The 25,906-nt window shown below is 45.2% G+C and overlaps 1 protein-coding gene across 4 annotated transcripts in view; it reads left to right on the plus strand.

The window, feature by feature from the left end:
- Positions 1-25,906, plus strand: part of ABCA1 (ATP binding cassette subfamily A member 1) — a 137,022-nt gene that overhangs the window by 14,118 nt on the left and 96,998 nt on the right. For all 4 annotated transcript variants that reach the window (XM_082657620.1, XM_082657619.1, XM_082657622.1 and 1 more), the window contains exons 2-5: positions 7,054-7,216; positions 17,560-17,653; positions 21,535-21,676; positions 23,011-23,129. In XM_082657620.1, coding sequence (XP_082513746.1) covers positions 7,151-7,216; positions 17,560-17,653; positions 21,535-21,676; positions 23,011-23,129 — 421 coding nt within the window. In that variant the 5' untranslated portion in view covers positions 7,054-7,150. The remainder of the gene's footprint in view (positions 1-7,053; positions 7,217-17,559; positions 17,654-21,534; positions 21,677-23,010; positions 23,130-25,906) is intronic.

A 25,906-nucleotide genomic window follows, 5' to 3' on the forward strand; every position in this document is an offset into this window, starting at 1 on the left:
CCACCACGGCAGCCGTGTCCTGTCTTCAGTCACGGGTGCAATGAGCCTGTTCTAGCCTGGTTTTCTGACTGTCAGTAACTTCACTAGCCTTTTCCCTGAGTGGCTACTGATCCAGAGACATATACTCAGAGAGGCAATTAAAGAACAGACCTTTTCCAAGCAAGCATGCTCTGGTGGGCTTACAGGTTTCATAGCTTCATTCTTCAGGACCCTCTACATCTCTCTGGAGATGAGATGCAGCAACACCTGTGATCCTTGCATTTGCATCAGCATCTCATGAAGAGGCCATTCGTTGAGCTTTACCGCCAACATGTTTACTACAATTCATATGTGATATAGTTAAATCCTGCCGTAAGTCCACCTCCTGCTTTTGTTAACGGCTAGTTATTTATTGAGATAAGACATCTAGAAACAGTTTTGTCAGGAGAGATGCTGATCGCTGTGGTCACAGATTTCAACTTCTATCTCACTTCTGGTGACTGTGGGGAAATTTGTCTAACAAAGAAGAACACACACACAAATTTATCTATTTATCTATCTACTTATTTATTTGTTTAAAATTTAGAGAAATAGCTGTCATAAAACCACTGGCTTTGGAAGACGAAAATTAGTTGCTGACTGCATATTTGCGGTGTATGAACTCTTTGGGTAGAACTGATAGGAAAAATGTGTTCAGAAGAAGAAGCAGAATTGTAGGAGGAATATAGTAGTGGGAAAGTGGGAACAGTTGTTGACAAGTTATTTCTTGAGAAACCTGGGGGCCAGCTCTAACTCTAGGGGGTGAGTCTGGGCAGGCCACTTGCTTTCGGGGGCCTTGGCTTCTCTATAAGATTGGGGTGTGGTGGAAGCGGGTCTCCAAAGCCACAGTGAACTCTTTCTATCAGCTGGGGGTTGGCCTTGCACAAGGTTGTCCTCTTCTGCCTTGTGGAGCCGACTTCTCTGCTCCAGTGAGAAACGGCGGCTGTGTGGTCCCCACTGGAGACCGTCCTCTCCTGGAGCAAGCAGGCTAGAGGGTTGGCTCCCACCCTTTGACAAAATCTCAGTCTCATGTGCTCACAGTGTTCTTGCGGAAGGAAAAAGACCAACCAACCCTTGGTTACTGCACAAACTAAGAGTTTCGGGTAGCAGTGTAAGCACGTGCAGTTTTTTTCCCTTACTACGTTTCTGTAGACAGATTTCATGCTCTAGGAGGGTAGAAGGCAGTCATGGGATGTAGTTCCTCTTTTCCATTTGACTTCACTAAGTGGGAAAAAACCCTCCCACCTTGTCTTTCTAGCATGTCTGCCTCTTCCTCTTTCCTCCTTTCTTCTTTATATTTCTCATGCTCTTTGAAACTTACATGTGAAGTTCAAAAGGGCCAAATGTTTTGGTGAGGAAGGGGGTTGGGGGAGCAGCGCAGTAGGTGCTGATTGGGGTCGTCATTTCCCCCACGGCACCAGGCTTTCTGTGAACCTATATTTTTTCTTTTGCCAGCATCACTGAGTCTGTCTGACATTTCAGGTTTTGGTTTAGGGAAAAGTTAAAAGAATTCACGATCCCAGCTGTCACTTGGTGACCCTTTTGCCAGTAGCATATGGCACACTCTCGTTTCACTGAAGAAAGGAGTTACCCAGCCCTCGTTACTTTCTGCCTGCTTACTCTGCTTTATTTTTCTTCATTACTCCTATCACCCACTGCCTTAACAACACTGTTATTTGTCTGTTTTATACGTCCTTGCTAGAATAGAAGGTCCATGAGAGCAGGAACTTTGCCACTTTTGTTCACTGCTGAATCTCCAGTGTCTGGAACAGCACCTGCACATATAGGCATTCAGTAAATATTTGCTGTGGCTAATGGCAGCCTTGCAGAGTTAAGGCTGCAGTTGTTTGTGGAATGAACAGGGGGTGAAGATTTTATTCACTATTTACCTTCCTAGGGAATCACACAATAGTCAAGCTTTACACTCTGCAGTACTTAGGTCTTGCAAGGCATGATTTGACTTGTGGACTATGTTATTATTGTCATAGAACACAAGTTTTTTGGGGGGAGGGAGATCAAATTATTGACATATAATTTACATACAGTTAAATTTCGCCTTTTTGCATGTACAGTTAGATGAGTTTTGATAAATGTATATAGTATATGTATAACCACTACCACAGTCATGGTGTATAATATTTCCATCACTCAATTTTCTTTGAGGTCTGTCCTCTCCCCCACCTCCTGGCAACCACTGATAGGATTTCTGTCCCCATTGTTTCACCTTTCCAGAAAGTCATACACATAGACTCATACGGTATGTAGTCTATTGTGTCTGGCTCTTTTCTCTTAGCATAAGGCTTTTGAGATTCACCCATGCTGTTGCATGTATTAGTGGTGTAGTCCTTTTTTATTGCTGAGTAGTACTCCATTTTAATTTATTCACTAATTGATGGACATTTGCATTGTTTCCAGTTTTGGCTATTCTATATAAGACTTCTATGGATGTTCCCATACAGGTCTTTGTGTGAATGTATGCTCTCATTTCTTTTGGGTAAATACCTGGGATGGGATGGCTGGGCTATAAGTCTGTGCATGACTTTACAAGAAACTACCAGAGTATTTTACGAAGGGCCTGTTCCATTTTTCTTTTCCACAAGCAATGTATGCGAGTGCCCGTTGCTCCACATACTAACACTTTTCAATTTTAAAAATTGCAGTAGTTCTAGTGGGTATGCAGTGGTATCTCATTGTGGTTTTAGTTTGCATTTCTCTACAACTAATGATCTTTGCTTATTTGAGAAGGTCATGGTTCAGCAGGCTGTGAGTATTAATAATTTTATTCTTAGGTATTAATAATTTTAGAATATCAGTGGCACTTGAAGGGAAAATTTTTTTTTTAAATTGGCCAAAGATTTGAACAGTGGCTTCCTCAAGGCCGTGCTGTACAAAAAAGGTTAGAGTATGGAACTATGTTGAATTTTGGCAAAGTGTGATCCACCTGGGTGACTGATGCAAAGACCTAGAGAGGGAGCGCCTCGGACTTGGCATGAAGATGGGGAGAAAGCAGATTTCATGGTTCCTCTGGCCTTGGGAGGGCCTTAGCTAAACCTGTTAGTGGGAAGCCTAGCTAGATTGAGTTACACTTTCCCAGATGTCCCAGGAGTCACCTGGGAAGCTCAGCAGTCCTTGTGGCCGTCACAAGTGTGTGGTGAACATAGAGCCCCCTCCCTGGGGACAATTTGCCTGAATCAGTTAATCAGGCTTGAAAAACTGGTTATCACGGGCCCAGGAATGCCACCACCCTTCCATCCTGAATCCCTATTTCTCATGCCCATCTGTAGCTAATTAATTGAGCAAATATTCCCTGAGGACTTACTCTATGCCTGATACTGTCTTGCATGCTGGGGAAAACTGCTATGAAGAAAGAGGTCCTGTGGACTCAGAAAGTGGCAGAAACGATGCAAGCGAAAACAGAGGCTGCCCTGGGTGCACCTAGGAGGGGCTCCTAACTGAGTGTCGTCAGGACAGGATCCTAAAGTTGAGGAGGAGTTGGCCAGGCTGACAGTGCTGGGAGCAGCAGCTTCAGGACCGGGAGTGCACAGGAGTCCCCGTGGTAGGAGAGAGGGCCGTCCATTTGGAGCCGTGGGTAGTTTTGCGGGACCTGGTTTAGGAGGTGGGGAGTGGTGAGAGAGGAGGCTGGAGTCATCGGGGAGACCAGCTAAACCAAGGTGAGGACTGGACTTTATCCTCAGGGTGGTGGGGTGCTGGCAGAGGTTTTAAGTGGGCGAGTGGCATACCTGGAACTTGGGTTTAGTGGAATAACTTTGGTTGCTCTGTGATAAACGGATGGAGGGGGCAAGACCGGAGGCAGGGAACCCAGGGAAGTGGCTGTTTTGGTCACGCAGGAGCCAGAAGAGGGTGCCCTATTGACGGGCCGTGATTGTGAAGTAGGACCCTTTCCAGCCAGTAACTGGAAATGTGCATAAGGGCAGAAGCGAGCGTGCTACTAGCTTTGAAACATTGAGAAATCTAGTACATAGTACGGCCTTCTTTTTGGTTTTGGTTTGTTTGTTTGCTTCCTTGGAAAACTGATGTAGAAATGTCCCTTGGGCTTCAGTTACCTGAGCAGAGGAGTTCGGGCATTGCCAAACCCTCCTCTTTGGGCAAAACCGCTCCCAGCAGTGGTCACCATGTCCTGAGGTGGGAGGAGGGGATTATGCGGGAGGCCGAGGGCTGTGTCAAGGTGGGCAGGGGAAGTGGGGCGAGAAGCCTGCCTGTTGGTATCCAGCGAAGCCAGAGCAGGACCTTCTACTGCTGCTCCAGGCTACTTCTCGCTGACTTCTCTGCGTATCTCCTGGAGGGTCTCTGAGGCCGGAATCCATGTCTGGAGACCCAGAAACTCTGCTTTAGGAAAATATTCTCCAAAAAACCTCCTCCTGGCCGTTCTCTTCTCGTGAACATTCTATAGAGGCGTGTCTTCTTTTCCTCTGAGATTCTCCACTCAGATTGAGGGGATCCTGTGTCCTGGTTTGGGCCTGGGGGTCTCTAACACTAGGCCATTCTGATTTCATCCTTCCTACTTTGCCGGAAACCCACATTGGACTTGCTAGAAATAATGGAGTAGAAAAGATTGTTTAGACAGGATATAACCATTTCTCTGTTAGAGGGTACTGATAGACCAGAGAAAGAAAAGTGGGGAGAAGGGAACTCATTTCTTTGGCACTTACAGTGTGCCATGTACTTTGTTGGGGACTTACTTATATTGTCTCATTGAATCCATTGAATAGCATGCAAGGTAGGTGTTGTCACCCCCATTCTATAATGAGGAAATTGATGCTCAGAGAGCGTAAAGATTTGGCCAAGGGCACATAGTTGGGAAGCTGGACATAATTCCTGTCTAGGCTCTCTTTCTGCTAAGTTAATTTTCCTTTTTTAATTACAAACTTGTGTTTCAACCTCCTCATTGTTACCTTGGGGATCTGAAAAGATTCTTGTAGCTTCTAAATTAACTAAGTGATTCCTGGAGAGCAGCTTTTGCATGAGAAAAATCTAGCTAATTATTTATTTCTGTGTTTCTGGAATGCAAGCCCTGTCCTAGGCCACTTTCAAAATAATTTGGGATTGCAAGCACGCAGCTCACAATCGAATTCTGGCTCTCAGTGCTTGGAGGCCAGTTGCCATCTTTAAACAACAAATTGTGGATGGACACAGTGCTGATTTAACTCTTCTTTTTGGAGTGAGAATTTTTTTCGGGGGGGTGGCACCTGTTTCCATTTAGAGTTTTGCTGAGCAAACGATAAAGAAAAGAAATAGGGGAACTTCGCCGATGGCGCAGTGGTTAAGACTCCGCGCTCCCAATGCAGGGGGCCCAGGTTTAATCCCTGGTCAGGGAACTAGATCCCACAGGCATGCCACAACTAAGAGTTCACATGCCACAACTAGGGAGCCGGTGAGTTGCGACTAGGGAGCCTCCAAGCCACAATGAAGGAGCCCGCCTGCTGCAACTAAGGAGCCCACGTGCCAAAACTAAAGAGCCCAAGAGCCACAACTAAGGAGCCCACCTGCTGCAACTAAGACCCAGTGCAACCGAATAAATAAATACATCAATAAATAAAAAGAAAAAAGAAGTAGGTCCTAAGACTTGACTATTTCAGAGGAATCCCTGATTCGTTGGCTTGTCAATGAATGAATTAAAATACATAATAGTAGACTCAGTCCTTCTTCTCAGACACTGCAGACTCCTTCCATTCCCTCTTCTTTTGTAGAAGTTTTTAATCCAGGTCCTTGTGGGGTGGGGACCAAGACGGTAAAATCCTGCTATAGATCACCCTTTGCATTGAGGTCTGTTTGGACCCACAGACGTTTAGTGCAATACTTGGTTTTGTATGCACAAGTGGTCACTACATTCTTAGCTGTTTTTGCTGTTTGTTCCTCAGGCTAATATCCCACCTCTACTCCACCAGAGGCCACAATGATTAAATGAGCCATTTTAGAGGTAAAGCCGGTTTCTGATTTCTGCTAAGCGTTCATGACTGTGAAGTGGCATCAGGGCCTAGCTTTGACCTGTGCATCCCTCCCTTCTTCCAGTTTTCATTTTTCACCCTTTCCCCAACTTTAATTTTAGTATGACTACCTGGGATTATTCCAGTATTAAATGAATACCATTGTTGAGGGGGCAGCAGGGACACACAGAAGGTTGTATCCCCTGTTTATGAGAACCCCCCCACCCCAGGATGGCAAAACAGTCCTCCAAGGAGGCACCTGTGACACCTGACAAGGAGTAGGTGGGTCCTGTGTGCAGGTGCAGGTGTAGCAAGGCCAGAAGTGTGCATATGTCCGGACAATGGGAGCTTGTCAGTTTCACAGGTGATGCTCTCCATCTGCCTTGGCTGCCTTGTTTTTCTCAATGAGATATTGTTTTCTTTCCACACACACACAGCACTGGCGTGGTCCTCATCACCTGGGAGCCAGGTGTCCGTGGCCTTTCCTTGGTGTTTACGCACACCATCTAAGACATCATCACATCTAAGACACGCTGTGACTTTTTCCAGATTAGGAAACTGCTTTATCGATGGTGCCATTTATCGCCAGAAGGACTCAACTTTGGAACTAGATGAAAACGTAGTTTGCAGCAAATTTCAGGGAATAGCATAAGTCACTCCAGCTTCAAGGCAAAATTTATAAATGCTGCTGACATTTTCTGAGAGGGGAGGCATTTTCTTAGAGAAGGGAGGCAGGTCTCTGGGATTCCAATATGCCCTTTGCAATCTCAGGGTTTTGGCCACCTAAGGTTGCTCACGTAGGTCTGCCTTCATAAGTGCATTTTTCATTCCCAAATGATGACACCCGTGGAGCTCAATTGATTGGGATAATAATGGCTCACTTCCAGGCTACTACCAGAAAGCCTGCAGAATCCCTGTTTACCAGAGACCCCAAGGCTAGACGTTGGGGACTCATGCCTTATGCAGAAGTAGTCATGAGGCAGAGCTGGGTTTGAGGGCTCAGGTGAGAGGGCTGGTGCAACAGCCCTCACTGGCGTATAGCTTTGCAGCAAAAACTGACGGCGCTCTCCTCTCTTGCTTTATCTTTCAGTTAATGACCAGCCACAGCGTCCCCACTGTGAGCTCCGGCCACTTCCTCCACGGGCTCCCGAGCCTTACGCAGGCTCTGTGGTGTCGGCTGAGGTAACATGGCTTGTTGGCCTCAGCTGAGGTTGCTGCTGTGGAAGAACCTCACTTTCAGAAGAAGACAAACAGTAAGCCTGGGTTTCTCTGGGGGTCCTCCCATGCTTTTCTTCCTGATTTTGAGTTGGGAGGGGAGGAGGGGGGAAAGGGAGTCTTCTTGGTTTTCTCAAAGTGATTGAATGAATCTGGCCCCGGTGGACACGGGACTGTGTGTAGGGTCCTGATCGAGCCCCGTCGCTTATCATAGGGGGCAGATTGGCAGCCAGGCAGGAATGATAGCTTTGGTTTGTGCTAGCACCCAGGCCTGAGTTCTGACCTCCGGAATCTGGCACAGAATTGCCCCTTTGCCATCTTCCTCTTAACTTTTGCTGCAGCCCTGGGGGCCACCTGGCTCTCCAAGAGCATCTTATGGTTTCTGGGCAGTGGAAATGAAGTGAGTTCGTGGCCCAGCTCTTAGAGATCAGAGGCTGGATCTGTTAGTGTCAGTGTGGACTCTTTCCTGTCAGCTTTGACTGCAAGCCTGGAGGAATATAAAACTGAGATTTGTTTTATGTCTGTGGAGGGTTCTAAGCCATTCACTTCTGGGTGGGACAGTGATCCTTTCAGTAATCCCGAGAAGGCCATCTTTAACTCTCAGGTGAATGGTGTTTTTCCGTGAGAAGATAAAGGCTATAAGGCCCAGTGATCTCTCTGAAGCTCCGACATCAGCTCTTGGCTTCTCCCTCTCTGAACACTCCTAGAGATCCCGTCCAGTCTCCTGGGTTTAGCCGCATCTCTCTGTAGTAGGCTTCTAAATGTCTGTTTCCTGCCCTGCCTTTTTTCCTGAATTCTAAACCTACATCCCCATTTGGCTGTCCTCACGAAGCTTAACATATCTGCAGCCGAAATGCTCATCTTTCTTAGACTCAAAGAGCTATGAGGGATCTTGGATATAACTTAATTCAGTGTTTCTGAAACTAGACTAATGCTTGGCCGGCCCTTCTTTAAAAGAACAAAAATGTCAAGGTCCTCCTTCGTTCACTAAATTTATTTTTTTATTATAATGTTACTTAAATATGAACGTATGTGAAACTAGATATAAACCCCTTATTCTTACAGGCCATATGACCCATACAAACTTAAAAATTAAATGCAAACAAAATTGCAAAGCCAGTACTGTTAATGTAGTAAGGCAGCTGACACTGTTTAGCTGAAGCCATATTATAGGTAACAATGTGACTATGGTAGTGAATGCTTATTCGTTTGAGTTTGGACAGTCTATATTACTAAGTGGTAATGATTCACTTTTCCAATCATTTTTTCCAGTGACCTTCATTTGATATCATTTGGCTTTCATTTGGTCCAATCTCATCATTCACAAGTTGCGTTTGCATCTGTGCCTTTCTTATCGGTCTGCTACAATTATATTGGTGCTAACACAGTCACAAACACAAATATAAATTTAGGCTTGAAATCTTGTGCCAGAACTTTGTTATAAAGTAGGCATTCAGAAAAATCCAGATATGTTTATTCACATTTGCTTAGATGACCATTGAAATGAAAACACAAAATTTTAAAATCCTGACATAGAACTCATATATAATCCCTCATGGACATGTGTGTATATGTGTGACTCCAGAGTCGGTTCTCTAAACCACTATGTCAGATTGCTCTTCAGTGGTATTATTGGTTTTTCTATCTTCAGTCTTGAAGTTTCTAACCTCTTTCTTGCCTTTGCCTCTGCCTCATATGGCTCTGCTCAGGTCCTGGTGTTCCAAAGACCTATACGTTCACCTCCTAATCTCATTTCTTAGCTACTGTGTGGTCCAGGTCCCCTGCCTCTTCTCCTCATGGTGGCAGCAGCCCATGTGATGGGCAACTGTCTCTGCTGTGCTGTGTCCATTAGCCGGTGAGTAGGGGAAAGAACTATATCATCTTAGTGATGCAAGGTCTCAAGGACAGTCCAACCCAAACCTGTCATTTTACAGATAAGAACACTGAGGCACAAAGCAGGGAAGGGATTTCCTCAAGGTCAACCAAGAATCAGGAGCACAGTGTCCTGGAACAGGATTTGGGATTGGGCCATCCAGGCGGGGCCAGTCTCTACTAGTCTTGCTGCTTCTTGCTCAATATTGCTTATCAGTTTAAAAAGCATTACAAGTAGAGATAGGCGGGCTTAGTCAAAGGCAATTTTTGGCCTTGCGACAGAGTTCTTCTTGAAAGAGTAAGAAGGAGACAGTATCCTGACACAAAAGGGCTTTTCTAGGTGTTACACCTACTGCCTGTTAGCTTGTCCTCCCTTCCTGATTTCGACAGGAAATCTATTTCGCCAAACCAGAAACAAAGGGTGGTTTATTTCAGGTTGCACATGCTTAGGTTGTCACAGCTGGAAAGATCTGACCTGCTTCTTGTACAGCTGATGGGATTGGGGTTTGGGGTAGGGGACAGGGGTCCATAGTGGGTGGGTCATGGAAGTAGCACCAGAACCAATTTCCTGGTGGCCCTACAGGCACAGGCCCTTTTTTTTTTAGCAGGCTTTGCCTTATCTGCATGAAAGATTTAATGCCCATGGATCTCAAGTGCTGGCTGTAGCTACTTCCCAATCCACCTGGCTTGGATCTCTAGATACATTGTTTTATAGACAGTGGAACCTGTTTAGGGTTTTGGTAACACTTTGTTAGCTCACATAGTCAGAACGAGCTCTGCCCAGTAGGCAGGGGAAGAAGTTAGCAGCTCCAAATAGTTCTTGCCCACAGTGTATGGAAAACCATTGCTTGATTTCCTCCTTCTGAGATCCTGGGTGTACACACTTGGCCCCAGAGCCTGGCACCGGGGATATGATTAATAAGTATTTGCTGAACAGGGGTAAATGCATTAAATGGGCCATTAGTTTACAGGTCTCAAAGAGGCTCCCCTGCTATAGGGGCCTTGTGTGCAGGGAGATGGGAAGAAAGATGTAAAAGCTGGGTGCTGAACAGTAAACCCTGAGCAACCTTCCTGAAAGGCGGCCGTTTGCCCTTTCACTCTGTGTCCTTGTTTGCTAATGAATCCTGGGGACCTCTCTCTTGTGCTCTCATTATGCAGACTTATGGGGACCATCAGCCAGGGGTAGATTTCAGCTGTTCCTGTTGGGCAAAGAATACATTGAAATTGAGTTGCATAAGTTGGGTGCAAAGCTCAGTTTGGGTCCAGAGTAACGGTTAACTTGTGTGGGTGGCAGTCACTGAGCACAAACAGGGCTTGGGACAGGAAGGGCGAGGGGCTTCATAGTTCTCCGGGTCCTCATCTGGTTTTAGGCCGAGCCAGAGGCCAAGGTCCCCATGGAACAGATGGGACAGATTACGGCCATATGCCTCTCCTTTTTGCCTTTGCCATTAATTTTCTCATTTAGATCTGTTTAGCTGTGTGTCTGGGAAAACAGATAATTCTAATTTCTGCATATATCAATATTAAGAGTATCAATATTTGGGGATTGTTTAATGACAAGGAATAAGCTATCAAATAAATAAAAATTAAGACTCCTCATTTAAGAGCCACTAGAGAATTTTATAGCATAGACACAAACTTTCTGCACCTCCTCCCGGCTTCCAATTTCACCTGATACATTTCTTTCCTGTCCTTAGTCCTGGCCTGGCATTGCTGGTTCAAATCCAGATAAGAATTCTAATTATTATCTAATTCTAATTCAATTCTAATTCCAGCTTGGCCACTATATGTCTCAATGGCTCAGGGAAACTCATTTTTCCTGAGTTTTAGTTTCCACTTCTTTGGAATGAGGAAAGTTAGAACAAATAGCCATTTATTGTTTCCTTTGGATAGATATTTATTGAACATCTACTGCACGTAAGATAGTGTGCTGGGTATACAGGCAGGATCCCTGCCCTCATAGAGCTTACAGTTCAGTGAGGGAAGCAGATATGAAGCACATTATCACATAAGTAGAAATCTCATAACAAACTGTGATACGTGCTATGAAGGAAAAAAACCAAACTGTCCTACTATGTTAGGTACTACCAGGCTGAGGATAGGGAGTTAATTTAGAATAGAAGGTCATGACATTTAAGCTGAGAGCCTTGAAGTTCGAGCAGCAGTTAGCCAGGGGAAAATCGGGAGCTCAGCCGTCAGGCCACTGGATTCCAGGCAGAGAGACAGAGGGTGGCCATGGGCCTAACGCACGTCCTGGAGTCAAAGAACAGGAAAGCCAGTGGCACTGAAGGAAGACTGGCTGGGGGTGAGTTGGGAGTCAGCAGGGGCAGATCATGCAGCCATGGAGCTGAGCAAGGGCAGCTGAATTTTATTTTATGTGCAGAAGGAGTCCCTGAGGTAGATAGGTCATGATGACGAGGGTCAGATGGTGTGGTCCTTGGCACTGAGGGGACTTGAAGGACGATAGCCCAAGGAGACTATTATAATCATTACTTACGTACATACATACATACATACATACATACCATTTTGTGCTGTTTTCCTCTTTCATTTAACATCATTTGGCATATATGTTGCCATGTTTCCAAATAATTTACATATTTATAATAATGATTCTTGATGTGTAGGCTGTGTTTTGTACTTTTGAAAGTACTTTTGTATCCGTTATCTTCTTGATTTTCACAGCAATTCTGAGAGGTATGCATTACAATTTCTGTTGCACAGGTGAAGAAAGTGTTATAAGTTAGTAAATTAGTAAGAGGAGGGGTTGGATCTTTTGGGCCCAAATCTGCCATGGGATAATGCCACTGACATTCCTGGTAGCGTTACAGTAATCCATCAATGCAGTTTTTATTTTGTAAGTTCACACCCTATTGCCAACATTCAGATGTTTCCCGTGTTTGCTGTTATACATAAACTACTATAAAGACTTTATACATATAGCCTTTTCTTATTTTTAGATTATTTCCTTAGGCCAAAATCTCAGAAGTACGATTCCTAGGTCCAAGGAAATGGCCCTTGACATATACGATCAGATGTCCTTCCGAAGGATCAAACCAATTTAAAAATCCACCATCACCACATGAGGCTTTACAGTTCTGGGAGGGCAGGTGTGGTTTTCAGATTTCTTTTTCCCTCCAGCATTTCTCTGATTTGATCTTTAAGATTTCACTTTAATTTTTCCAGACTTAATTGAGGTATATATCGATAAGTATTTTTCATCGTGATGCTGATATAGCCTGGAGTGTGCTATTGCTTTGATGAACATCCTGTTAACTGGGAAAATTCATTGTCTCCCATTTTACTTTTTTAACCTCTCAGAATAGTCTCTCATATTTTTATCTGTTTCTTTTCCCCATTGAATCGTATTACCTTATCAAGTTCTAAAAGTGGCCTAGCACTATTTTAATGTCCCAAGGACATTGGGTAATGTCTAGAGATATTGTTTGGCAGTTACAGTCCTGGGCCAGGGGTGGTTGGTACTGTTGGTTCTGGCGGGCGGAGGCCAGGGATGGGGGAAACATTCTTCCATTCACAGGAGGGCTCCTTACAATGCTTATTTGGCCCCAAATGTCAATAGTGCTGTTGAGAGAAACCCTGCTCTAGAAACACTCGCTCGCATTATCCCCATGTTGTTGCTGAGGAATAACGAGGTGGAAAGTCCCCAGAGCAGCTCAGTGTAGCAATTTACTGAAACATCAGAATTTTTGTTTTAATACCCAACCTAAAAGAAGGCTTCTGAGTTTCTAACTTTGGTAAGAAGCATCTTTTGAACACGGTGTTCCTCTCCATCTCCTCTGCCTCGTGGTGGGGGCAGGTGTGGAGGGAAGTGGGTAGGTAGCATCAGACTAAGATTTAGAAGAGTTTTCTAGTTTTCTATAGGAGTGTGTAGCAGTAAAGCATCAGTCTTATTTCCAAGCTATTGGGTTGGCCAAAAAGTTCGTTTGGGTTTTCCATCTGGTATGGAAGACCCAAACGAACTTTTTGGCCAACCCAAATATTTATGAGGGCCTATTCTGAAGGAAAAATGCTAAGCTTAGAGATGGGGGAGAAATCTGATTTTGACAATGAGTGGAGCCAGAATGGCATTCCTGGCAGAAGTCAAATTGGGTTTCTAGAGGGAGGCTATTAGAAAAAGAAGTACCTAGAACAGCCCCCTGAGTTTGGAAGGCAAATTCTATGTTCAATGACAGAAATAATTTTAGAGGTTCAGAGTAAAAGTGCACGGAGAGAATTGTGTGTCACGAGCTCTCTGGTTTGAGTGCTGGCTCTTGGAGACGGTCTCTTCATTCATTCATACATGTTAGTATCTCAGCTCAGCATGGCTTATAAAGATCAAGATCTAGATACTCTGGTAATGGGGCAGGGGGTAAGGAGACTGGGTGCATAGTGGCTAAGAACACACCCTTGAATTGGACTGGCTTTGAATTCTGGCTCTGCCGTTTACCAGGCTTGTATCTTTGGGCAATTTATTTACTCTTTCAGCCTCAGTTCCCTCATCTGTGAACTGGGTATTATAATAGTGCTAATGGGGTTATTTGAAGATTAAATGAGTTCATCTATGTTAAGCACTTAGAACACTGATACATGGTAAGACCTATTTAAGTGTTAGCTGTCATTATGGTTGTCAGTCTTTTCCTTACCTCTTTCCCTAATCTGCTTACACCCACTGGCTTCAGTTGCTAAAAATGAGTTGCAAGATTTTCTTCGTACTCTTTGCTATCAGTGCCATGGGAAAGATCCATTCATTTTTTTTTTTCAATCAATCAGCGTATTTTGAGCATCTGCTCCCCTATTGGATCCTAGATGTGGGGCTACAGAGATGTCCAGGAACATAAACTTTGATTCATTGGGTCAGATCAGTGCCCAGGAGGGCTGGTGAGTGCCAGACTCCTCTTAAGTGGCCATCTTGTAAGGTATATATCTCAAACATGGCTCTGTGAGAGGCAGGATGATGGGTGCAAAAGCACGTCGGGGTCAGTAGATCTGGGTTCAAACGCTGGCGCACTCTTTTACCAGGCTATGTATGGCTCATAACCTGCCCCAATCTTACTTTCTTCACTATCTAACGATACCAGCTACCTCACAAAGTTCTTGTGAAAATATTAGAGATGAGTTATATAAATCCCTGGTACACAGTAGGTGCTCAGGATTGGCTGTAACTATCATAAGCTTTTGGGCCATGAGCTCATTTTACCTCTGTGGAACCTGTTGGTATTTTTTGACTGTGCCACCTAGTGGGGTCATTTCCTACCTGCGCCACATGAGTTGGACAAAACTAGCTGCTAATCTCAACCCTGCCACTGACTTTCTCTGTGACTTACCCTTCCTTGAGCTTTAGCCTTGCCGCATATAAAATACAGACAATAATGGTTCCTACATCTCAGCGTTGTTTGCAGGCTTAAATGAAATAATCCGTATATAATGTGCCTGCTACACACTTGACTCTAAAAAAGTAAATGTTAGCTACTGTTTATCGCAAAAGTATACATAGTAGCTTCAGAGCTTCAAGGTTGATGGCTACCTTACTCATACTCTTCATTTAATTTTGGTTTTGTTGGGTTTTTTTTTTTTTACTTCATTATTCTTTTCTGAATTTATTCACAGTTAAACTGTTTTTTGGAAGTTTTACTCCCGTCTGTTAATATTTGTGAGTGATTTTATTTAGCTGTAAGCTTGGAATGCATACAATTTTGTGTTCCACTTTTTTCACTTAATATTATATGGTTAATAGTGTCTGTGTTTCATAAACCTTGCTGTAGTGACTGCATAATGTATTGTTGAGTAGATGTGACATATTTAATCATTTCTCTATTGCTGTGCAATTAAGTTGTTTCCAATATTTTGCAATTATAGTGTTTGAGTGAATGAGTAACAGTGTATATAGCTTTTTGATATTTTAAACTTAGTTCTGTGGGATGAATTTCTAGGAATATTGTTTGGTCAAGGGGAATAAACATATCTTTTGAATACATACGGCCAAGTTGCGTTCCCAAAGGGCTCAACTGACTTACATTTCCATCTTTATTATTTTGTAAACTTCAGTTCATTCTCTCACTCAACACACATTCTTAAAGCCCTTATCGTGCGGCAGGCTCAGTGAGAAGAAAGGGACACTGGAGGAGGAGCCCCTGCTATGCCCAGTGCTGGTAGAGGCTCAGGATACTTGGGGAGCCCAAGGAGGGACTTGCAGCTCAGCTGGTAGAGGAGGCTGAATGTCATTTGAAAGCTTGGAGATTTCACTGTGTGTTGCCTCTTTGGGATTATTTACAGAAATATTTAGCAAGACCAGCCCCATCTTTGGTCTCGGAGACCCCATTGACAGCATGCTTTCTTCCAAAGGACCCATTTGTCTTTTTTTTTCCTGGTGTGCTATCTAGAGCAAACTGTTCTTCATAGTTATGTGGTAACAGTGGTTTTTTGTTTGTTTGTTTGTTCTACTAGAGAAGTAATACATGCTCATTATGGAAAATTTAGAAAACACAGAAAGATGTTTAAAAAAATCACCCATGTTCTTATCATCCAAGGACATCCACTGTCCCCATCCATGTATTTCCTTCTAAAAAGAAGATTTAAAAAAGAGTTTAATGTGGAACCATATCAAAGTTCTTTGGAATGTAAAATACCAGAAATCCAACGACAAATAATAAACAAAAGCTAAAACCAATCTGAAGCAGAAAGGTTAAATTAATTATGATCTATTCACAGCGTGGAGTATCAAGTGGCCATTAAAATCCATATTTTAAGAGAGTATTTTGTCATGGAAAACACTCCCAGTATGATGTTCAATGAAAAAGCAAAATACAAAATTATATATGCTGTATAATCTCAATTTTGTAGAGAAAAATTTATTATTTATGTATGAATAGGAAAAAAAGACAAAAAATATTAATGGAGAACCATTGTTAGCTTAATTTACTAGGGTTTATCTCCAGGAAGTAGGATTAATGGTGATTTATGTTTATTTTTTTCTACTTTTCTGTATATATATTTTTAATTTCAAAATTTCCACAATAAAAATATATGGACTTGGGGATCAAAAAAAATTCTGTTTAAATAAAAGGAGGGATTTCATATCAGTGTTCTCTTGGCTCTGAAGCCAACAGTTGTAGTTACTCTCAACCACAAGGGCCCGTGACTATTCTGGGCTCTTTGGTCTTCATCCTAATTAGAACATCTGAGTCCAGAACTGAAAGGAATGAAAGAGGTGAGGCTTCAGGCCGTGGAACTAGTTGTCCAAACACCACAGGTTCAGTTAGATTATGTCTCATGATTTCCATCCTGTTCCTGTGCTTATTTATCCCCTGATAACTCACTGAGGCAGGTTTTTCCTTTAGAGAAACCCCATTGCTTTAACTGGTGGATCACAGTTACATATGTTTAATGATCTTCTAACCCACTGGAGAAGGTGGTGACCAGATCTTGATGGATGGGGAAGGACTTTGCACTCTTCCCAGATCTTTCCAGTCCTGGGGGCACACAGGTCACTATGGAACTGCATGTGAATTTCCATTGTCCTTTGGAGCCCTATTCTCAGCCCTGCAGGGGGCAACTCTGTGTGTTCCTTTAGAGCCAAGGTGCTGTGTATTTAGCACAGCAGGTTGCCCTGGCCCTCTTCTTTTCACAAATGGTCATAACGTACCTGACACTATGCTAAGGCTGGAGATGCAAAGATGACTTGATCCAGTGCTCGCCTTCAGGGTACTCATATTGTAGTGAGGAAGCCAGTGATAAAAACATGATTTCAGGGGCTCAGGGAAACTGTTATGGGAGGAGGATGCATGGGTTACTCTGGGAGCACAGCCGAAGGGCTTCCAGCTCAGCCTGAGATTTTAGTAAAGGAAATTGTGCCTGGTGGAATCTTGAAGGATGAGTGGAAGTGAGCCAGATGAAGCAGGGTGGGAAGCATCTTCCCTTTCGTAGGGAAAACACAGAGGTATGGAATAGTAAGTTATAAGGTGAGAACTGCAAACAATTCAGTATTATCAAAGCTTAGAGAGTGGTAAGAGAGGCTGGAGAAGTTGATCAATTGTTTATTTATTTGTTTATTTATTTTTATGGCTGCGTTGGGTCTTTGTTGCTGGGCGCGGGCTTTCTCCAGTTGTGGCGAGCGGGGGCTGCTGTTCGTTGCGGTGCACGGGCTTCTCATTGCGGTGGCTTCTCTTGTTGTGGAGCACGGGCTCCAGGTGCACGGGCTTCAGTAGTTGTGGGCTTCAGTAGTTGTGGCTCATGGGCTCTAGAGCACTGGCTCATGGGCTCTAGAGCACAGGCTCAGTAGTTGTGGTGCATGGGCTTAGTTGCTCTGCGGCATGTGGGATCTTCCCGGACCAGGGCTCGAACCCATGCCCCCTGCATTGGCAGGTGGGTTCTTAACCACTGTGCCACCAGGGAAGCTCTGATCAATTGTTTAATTAACTTTTTTTGTGGATTTCCCAAAGCTCAATAGCATTAGGCTTCCATGTTGTTTTGTTTGTTTAATTCACAGTGCTCTGTTTTATTTCCCACTCAGTGTCAGCTGTTGCTGGAAGTGGCCTGGCCTCTGTTTATCTTCCTGATCCTGATCTCCGTGCGGCTGAGCTACCCACCCTATGAACAACATGAATGTGAGTATATGAGCATCCCACCTGAGACTTACTGCTGGCAAGTGGAATCCAGGCAATGGGCATGGGCTAAATGTGACCTCTCCCAAGATGTTATCTTTAGGAAACAGTGCAAATGGCTTGGAACAGAAAAGCTAGGCTTCCGATTGTTTGATAAGGCATGAGCTCAGGAAACCATTTTCAGTCCTAGTAGATGGTGATAATAGTAATTATAATAATAGCCAACATCTGTTTCATGCATTTTCAATCATGAAAGTAAAATAACCTTACTGATAGCTCAGAAAGGGGTAATTAAAAAAGCCCGCCTGCGCGTCTGGAGCCTGTGCTCCGCAACAAGAGAGGCCGCGATAGTGAGAGGCCCACGCACCATGATGAAGAGTGGAGTGGCCCCCGCTCGCCGCAACTAGAGAAAGCCCTCGCACAGAAACGAAGACCCAACACAGCCAAAAATAAATAATAAAAAAAAAAACCCCCTAAGGCAATACCTTAATACCACTATCATCTGGTACCTGCCGGGCTTTTTCATATGCATTATGTCTTTATCACACAGTTGCAAATCATGGAACATTACAATTTTAAGTAGCATTTGTGTAGACCATCTCAGATTGACTAATATTATTTCATTTGATTCTTATAACAACCTTGTATAATGGACTTCATAATTGCTATCATTTGCTTTAATTTCTTGATAAGTAAATTGGGGCTCAGAGAAGTGCAGGGAATTGCCCGAGGTCACATATGTATCAAGTGACAGTGATGAAATAAAGCTCAGGTCATCTGACTCCCAATCATGTGTTTGGATGACGGCCTTTTCAGTGAGCATAGAGAATACAGTAGTGGCTGAGAACACAAGCTCTAGGTGTCAGGTTACCTAGGTTTGAATCCCGGCTTCAACACAGGTATGTCACCTTGGGGCAAATGGCTTGGCTTCTCTGTACCTGGGTTTCCTCATCTCTATAAAAAGGGAATAATAAGACCTACCCCATATGGTTGTTGTGTTATCCCACAGTCACGGTCTTTCTCTCCTGGCTGGGCTTGCTGGATGGATTAATACTGCAAAAATGTCCCGGTCTAAAAGATCAGCATTTGTGGGGGAAGTTTGGCTGGGACCTCTTTTCCACGGCTCCAGTGACTTTTCCTGTCATTAACCAGCTCTACCCACATCCCACCAGCCCTATAGGTGCGTAGGATACAGTTCTTCAGGGAAGAGGTAGGGCCGGGGTCACCTTTGAAAGGTGTTCTCGGTCTGGTTCCGTGTCTCTCAGGGCACGTAGTGACAGTTATTTACCTGCTAATTTGCTAGTACAGATTATACATATTCAAGTTTTAAAAAACCCCGCGAAACCTCAAAACATTCTACCAGATGTGATTTTCTGATTTCACCAAAAAGAAAAAGAGCTTACAATGAAATAATACACACTCAGTTTGTGGGCCTGGAAGGTAACACTGCTTTCTTGTTTGGAACCTCAAAGATCGATGAACAAGTGTGTGTTGGATTTTGTATAAGCATTACCCTAAGCCCCACTGAAGTATACATTTTAGGGAAAACTCAGCTTTTTCATCTGATAAGCTATTCTTTCTCAGGAATTATCACAAGCAGACGAGACAGTGTAAGGGAAATAGTGCAGGCCTTGGTATCAGACAGACGGGTTTGTTTCGATCCTGGCTCTGCCACTTGCTGAGGTTGTGATCTTGTGCAAGTTGTTGAATTTTGACCCAAATCTCTCTGAATCCAGACCATCAATTCTCAGAAATGTTGTGAAATTCCTATGCCTACGGAAGATAGATAAGACTATCTATGTACTTACTGCAACCTTACTTCCTGTTCTCACTACCTTCTAGGGACCTAGCTGGAAGGGCAGAGAGTTAAGGTGAGGCTTACAGAGGTGTCTTGTCTCTAGGAACAAAGGATTGGTATATAATTCTTCCCCATAAATCTTTCCCAGTTTGACCCAGACCCATCAAGGTCCTAATCACTTCCCTGGGTCATGAGACTCCATTAAGCTACTTGATTGTCATCCTGTGCACCAATGCCAAGTCCTTACCCTGCTTTTATTTGCAAATCAGGTGGGACACGACACATGAGGAAGGGTCTTTGCTTCACTCACCAAGGTTTAGACTGAAGCACGTTGTTGGTGTGCTGGACCAACATCACCCTGCCTTTGGTGCCAGTATTTCCTGGAGGTTAAAAGGGAGAATCCCTTGGTCCTTTGAGTATTTGGTTGGTTTACATAAATCTCCCCTGAATGAGGAGCAGCTGACTTAGGCAAGGGACCTTGTTTGGTTTTCCTTGAACTATTAACAGGGAGATAAGGGGATTACAGAGTAAACGTTCAACAGGCCAGAGTCCCTGCAGAGGGTGGCCACAGGGTCCAGATCTTGGTTCATCCTTGCTTTGGATGTTGCCTCTCTGGTTGGAATGTGGATAGAATAAAAAGATAGAAGGACCCCAATATTGAAATGCAAAGTGTAGCAAGTCCTGGCTGTGGGTGAACTTCTGGGGAGACTCTGTTAGTCCATTTGCATGAAAATAGTAAGCTGAATAAAACTGGGTTTCTGCCTGGGGGAGGGGGGGACTGTGTGATGGAAGGAGTGTTCCTGGCTGGGCGAGAGCTAAGGAAGTACTGTTGTAGGCTGGCCACCACAGCGCCTCAGTACCCCTAACGGGCCCATCCACTGAGCCTTAATCTCTGCCAGGCACTTTGCGGCATGCTTTGCTTGTAAAAACTCACTACAGCTCTGAGAAATCGATTGTACTGTTACCACCATTTTATAGATGAGGGAACTGAGGGTTAAGGGGTCCGTGACTTGGCCAAAGTCACTGCTTAGCAAGTTGCAGAGACTGGATGTGAATCCCAGTTGGTTTGACCCTAAAGCCTGAGAAGCTATACGGCTCTCCACTACTCAGAGCCATGGCTCTTAATGGTTGTTAACTCTTCTGGGGTCACAGATAACCCTGAGAATAGGATGAGCGTGGAGCCTCAGCCTTTCTGTCACAGGAATCCACACGTGCTTGGTCTCAGGTTAAGAGCCCCTGGTTCCAGGGCACATTTATCTTGATCCCCGTAAGCAGCCCCATGGCCTTTGACGCAGCACACCAGCCCCTGTAGACACAGTCCTGCTGTCTGTAAGACGGTCCTCCGTAATGAAGGGAAGGGGACAGAGAGGGGATGGCCTGTTGGATGGGCTCGGTGCTCTGATGGGAGGAGAAGCAGCAACAGCAACTAGCATAGCTTCAGAGATGGCATCTGACCCCAAGTCAGCACGTTCATTAGGTGCCTTTGAGGAGCTTGGGAGCTAGTGGAGAAGGTGAACAGAGGTCACAGAGGACAGAACCAGGGGGACTGAGGAAAGCTAGCAGATAAAGGAGGCCACAGGTGGAAGGGAAGGAGCATGACTGGGATCACAGGAATGTGGGTTCTACCCCCGGTCCTGCCCACTGACTCCCTGAGTGTTCATCATCCACTTTATCTTGCTGTGGTTTCCTCCTTCAAGTGTGAAGGAATTGGATTAGGTCCTCGCCAGGGCCCCTCTGTGTCTCTGAAAGGCGAGGTGAGTGGTAGAAGATGAAGGAATGAGGAGCCAGTACTTGCTGCCCTCCAGGCACCTTCTGTATATGGTCACTTCCCCAAGGCTGCTGTCATGAATCCCACTCAACAGACTATAGCAAGTAGATTAAGAACCGCTATCTGATGCCACATTTCCAGCTCAGGGTCAGATTAGTCCAGGGTGGCAGGTCTCAGGGATGTGGGGAATGGGACAGACAGATTTGGGATGGAGCAATGTTTGGTGGAACCAAAAGAGATAAAGGTTCCTATCAAGTCCCAAATCCTTCAAAGATTTAATGTTTCTCCTTCTGTTTTTCTTCTCCTCTATTTCAACAGGCCACTTTCCAAACAAAGCCATGCCCTCTGCAGGAACACTTCCTTGGGTTCAGGGGATTATCTGTAATGCCAATAACCCCTGTTTCCGTTATCCGACTCCTGGTGAGGCTCCCGGGGTTGTTGGAAACTTTAACAAGTCCATGTAAGTACCGGATCAGGTTTTCATTCCCAAACTTGTCAGTTAATACTTTTCCTTTCCCTTCTCAACCTCCGGGGAATTTTGAATGGTTGGGTTTGAGTGAAGCTTCTTTTGTGACGGTTTGGGTGATAAAGTCCAAAGAATGAGACCAGAGAAAGCTGCCACCAGGATTTAAGACTGTGTGACCTCACTTTGGTGCATTTTAGGAGTAACGTTATGTGGGTGAAAGTCCTGTGGTTGGGGGGCTTTTCCTCCAAAAACTGGTTGGTAAGTAGAGAAGGGAGATATAGCACATCAGCTTCATCCGTTAATGAGCAAACACTCAGTAAGCAAACACTTATTGTGTGTGGGAAACGGCTGGTCCAGGAGCTGGGGATACAGAGCTGTGCAGAGGGAGGGGCCTGTCCTCAAGGAGCTCACAGCCAAGGCTGGGAGAGTTTGGTCCTCTCTGCTCTCAGATCACCTCTCTGCCTCCATTGCTGCCCTGTCACACTGCATCGGTCTTTCATCTGCAAGCTTTTCTCAGCCCTGGGTGTGAGCTCCCTGAGGGCCAGGATACTGCTTTCTTCACTTTTGTATTCCTGGCTCCTGGCTTCAACAACAGACATTAGGGCTGAGTAAGTGTTTCCCAAATGAGCCGTTGAAGATTCTTGGAAGGCACAGAACCATGGCATGAGTTAGAAAGGACTAAGAACTGCAGGAGATGTAGCAGGACAGTTTAGAGGAAGCTGCCGCCAGGCAGTCAGGGCCACGTTATAATGTTCATGGACCTTAGGCTTTGTGGCTTTCATGAACCCCTTCTTCCTTGCAACAATATTAAAAATTTTATTTTATAACTGTGTTGGTATAAAGATGAGTATAATCCAGGCTGGATTCATTATCATATGCATTCATTCTGAATTTCTGAATTTTTTTTTTGCTGATTTTAAAAGAAATTTAAACATTTTGTGGACCCATAAGAGTATCCTGGGCCCTAGGCACTGTGTCTGCTGTGTCTTTTGGATAAGTTGGTCCTGGGGACCTGTGTGCATGTGTGTGTGTGTGAGAGAGAGAGAGAGAGCTTCCTGGAGAGGCGGCAACATGGGCTGGCCCTTGATGGCTGGTAAGATTTGGTTGTATGGACACATGAGGACGAGCATTTGGGGCAGGGTTGCTGGTTGGGTGGCTGTGAGCATAGGGTCTCAGTGAAGTTGGAGGAGGGGGCAGCAGGAGTGGGTCAGGATCGGCCCACGGAGGACCCTGCAGCCAGGCTGGGTCTTCCTGGCAGGTACTTTGTTCAAGCTGGAGAGACAGCTGGCCTAACCAGGGCTTTTCTACTTTTCTTGCACCGCCTGCAGTGTGTCTCGCCTGTTCTCAGATGCTCGGCGACTTCTTTTGTACAGCCACAGAGACACCAGCATGAAGAACATACGCCAAGTTCTAAGGACATTATACCAGATCGAGCGTTCCAGCTCAGGTAAGCAAAAGCCTTCTGTGGATTGGTTCGTAATTGGAAGTTAACCTGCACCAGGGAGAGACAGCAGCCCAGGCGGCCTGGCGCTTGTTCCTTTTAGCTCTTCCCTACGGGGTTTTCCTCCTCAGTGGCTGGGCTGTAAGGCCTCTCTGCAGGATGTATTTGAGAAGAAACTAGGGACTCAGTGAGTGTGCTGGCCTCTTCTGGGGACACAGAAGAAAACCTCCCAGAGAGGAATGGCACCAGCCCGGCGTTAGGACTGTTAGGGGGGTGGCAGGTTGCTGCCAACCTCATTTTTTTGGAGTTGGCCATATGGTTGCCATGGATAAGAAGATTTACAGACGGGATACTTCCGTGCATATAAGAGCAGTTAAAGTTGCAACTTGATTTGGAGAAGTGAAAGTTAAGCATTCATTTCTAAAAGGAAAGTGCAATTCATCTTCCCCCAGGTCATTTGATTTAGTCTGGTGGGTACTTGAACTCTGAGCTTTAAAAAGTGACACCTTTATCTCCGATCCGGGGTGTGCCCCGGGCAGTTTACTGCATGCCATCTAGGAAGCGGCCGAGAGCAGGCAGCTTGCTGGCTGAGGCACTGGTTGCAGAAGTCACCACGGAGCAGCCTCCCGGGCCGTGGCCTACCACGGGGGGCAGGGGGCGGTGGGAGCAGACCCCTGGGTGCAGGCCGTGATGACCTGCGTGGTCTGTAGAGACTTTAAAAGCAGTAACGAAGCTGACTGAGAGTCAGTCTGCTTTTTATCGTCTCCATGCACCGGTGGTTCTAAACAGCATGAGTGATAAATTGCAGCCGTCAGGAGCTAGCTGCTGCCACTGCTCCAGGAAAGTACTTTTTTCCTCGGTTTGGTGTTTGGGAGGAATGGGAGGAATGGGGTGGGCCAGCATTTGCTGAGAGACCTCCCAAGAGGACTCGCCATCCTCTTGGCGAAAGAAGAAATGGTGTAAAGTGCTGGAGTTTAAACCAGGCTTGGATTGGAGCTTTCTCTTGGGAAGCCAGACTGTGCTTTCCCTGGGCAGGAAAAGAGGCAGTGAGCAGGGTGGGATCTACCAACAAAGGGAGGCCAAGCAGTGTGGGGTGGTGCGGGGGAGGTGTCATTTCACATCAGAGACAGGTGTGACTGTGCTTGGGCTCCTGGGTCAGCTTCGAGGAGCTCCCAGCTGGACCACTCCTGGATGCACAGTCAGGCCGGATGCTGTTTTCTTGCCCTATAGGCCCCCATCCTGCACACCTGTCTGTCTCAGCACAGGACACAGAGGGGTAGCAATCACCAATCAAAGCATTAGTCCTTCCTTATCCGCTGGGGGCCCCCTGCCTGGTGGACCAGAGACAGAGTCACGGTTATTTCTTCCACTGCAGAGACAGTGTGACGAAGAGAAAAGAGTGCTACGATGTATTACTTTGTAGCTTGGTGACTTTGTGAATAAGTCCTTTAGGCCCCTTTGGGGCCACTCTTCTCATCTGTAAAATGGAGACAATAGGAGAACCTAGCTCATAGGATTGTTCTGAGGAGTAAAGGAGATGAACCATTTAATTGCTGAAAGACCACATCTGGCACATAGGAGGCACTTAGTGAACATGAGCTATGACTATTTTGGAGTGGTGCCATCTCGGCCAAGCCATTTAACCTCTCTGTGCCTTAATTTCTTCAGCTGTAAATAATAAGTAACCTGCAATGTGAAATGTAAACCCTAACACAGTTTCTGGCACATAGTAGGTGTTCAATAAATGGGAGCCAATATTACTCCTGTGTGTCAGTGATGCATTTCTGAGAACCTGGCCTTGCTCTTCTGCCTCTGCACTGCACGGCCAGAGAAACAGACTATGGATGGGGGCGGGTGTTGTTTCAGATCTCAGTGGGTGCTTCCTTAGACGCAGAGCCACTAGAGACATGAGTCAGGGTAGAGAAGAGAAACCAAACCTGCATTCAAACAACTTTCTCTGCACAGCTCTGAAGAGAGATCTCTGAGTATGATTGTCTCCCATCAAGGCTTATCTCTGCATTCACCCAGTATGGTCTCTTATCTGCCCTGCAGCTACTTCTTAAGTGCTTCCACCTTTCTTTGCCTGTCTTGCAGCACTGAGCCAGGCCTCAGTCCAGAGGGAAGTGCAGCAGAAATGGTGCTTCTTCCGAGGTGAAATCAGTAACTTTTTGCTGAATTTGAATAGCACTCTAGATTTCAGAGAGCATCTGAGGCTGGGGTATGTTGGTGTAGATCCTGACTTGGAGACCTCTGTTTCTCTGCCCTGACACCCCTACTTACAGCATGATGGGCTCAGCTCTCTTGCACTGTCACTCTGTGGATGGAAAGGTTCCTTGGTTCAGAGTCCTGCCCTCATCAACCTTCTCTACCTAGCTGAGGAGGGAGCCTGCCTCTCCCACGGCAGCTCATTTCAGGTATTGGCAGGATACCCAATATTAGAATACTGGTATTCTAATTATCAAAATCTATTCACTGGTCTGCTTATCTCCCAGAGAAAGAGGCTAATCTATTTCTCGTGAAGTGTTAAAAGACAGCTCTTTTTCTTCCCCCTCTCTCTTCCTGAAATCTTTTGTTTTTTCTAGGCTAAATTGGCCTCCATTCCTCTTCTGGAATGTCACCTCCCCCCACCCCCAGTTTCTGCCTCTTCTCTGGTAGGTTGTGTTTCAGTGTGTCTGCGTCTTTGTTGAAGTTTATCAGAAATTACAGCAGTCTTCCAACACAGAGTAGAAAGAGCTTTGTCTCCTTTGCTCTGAGCACCATATTTCTGTTAATGCAGTGAGCTT

The sequence above is a fragment of the Grampus griseus genome (assembly GCF_964374135.1).
Source record: "Grampus griseus genome assembly, chromosome: 6".
NCBI lineage: Eukaryota > Metazoa > Chordata > Mammalia > Artiodactyla > Delphinidae > Grampus > Grampus griseus.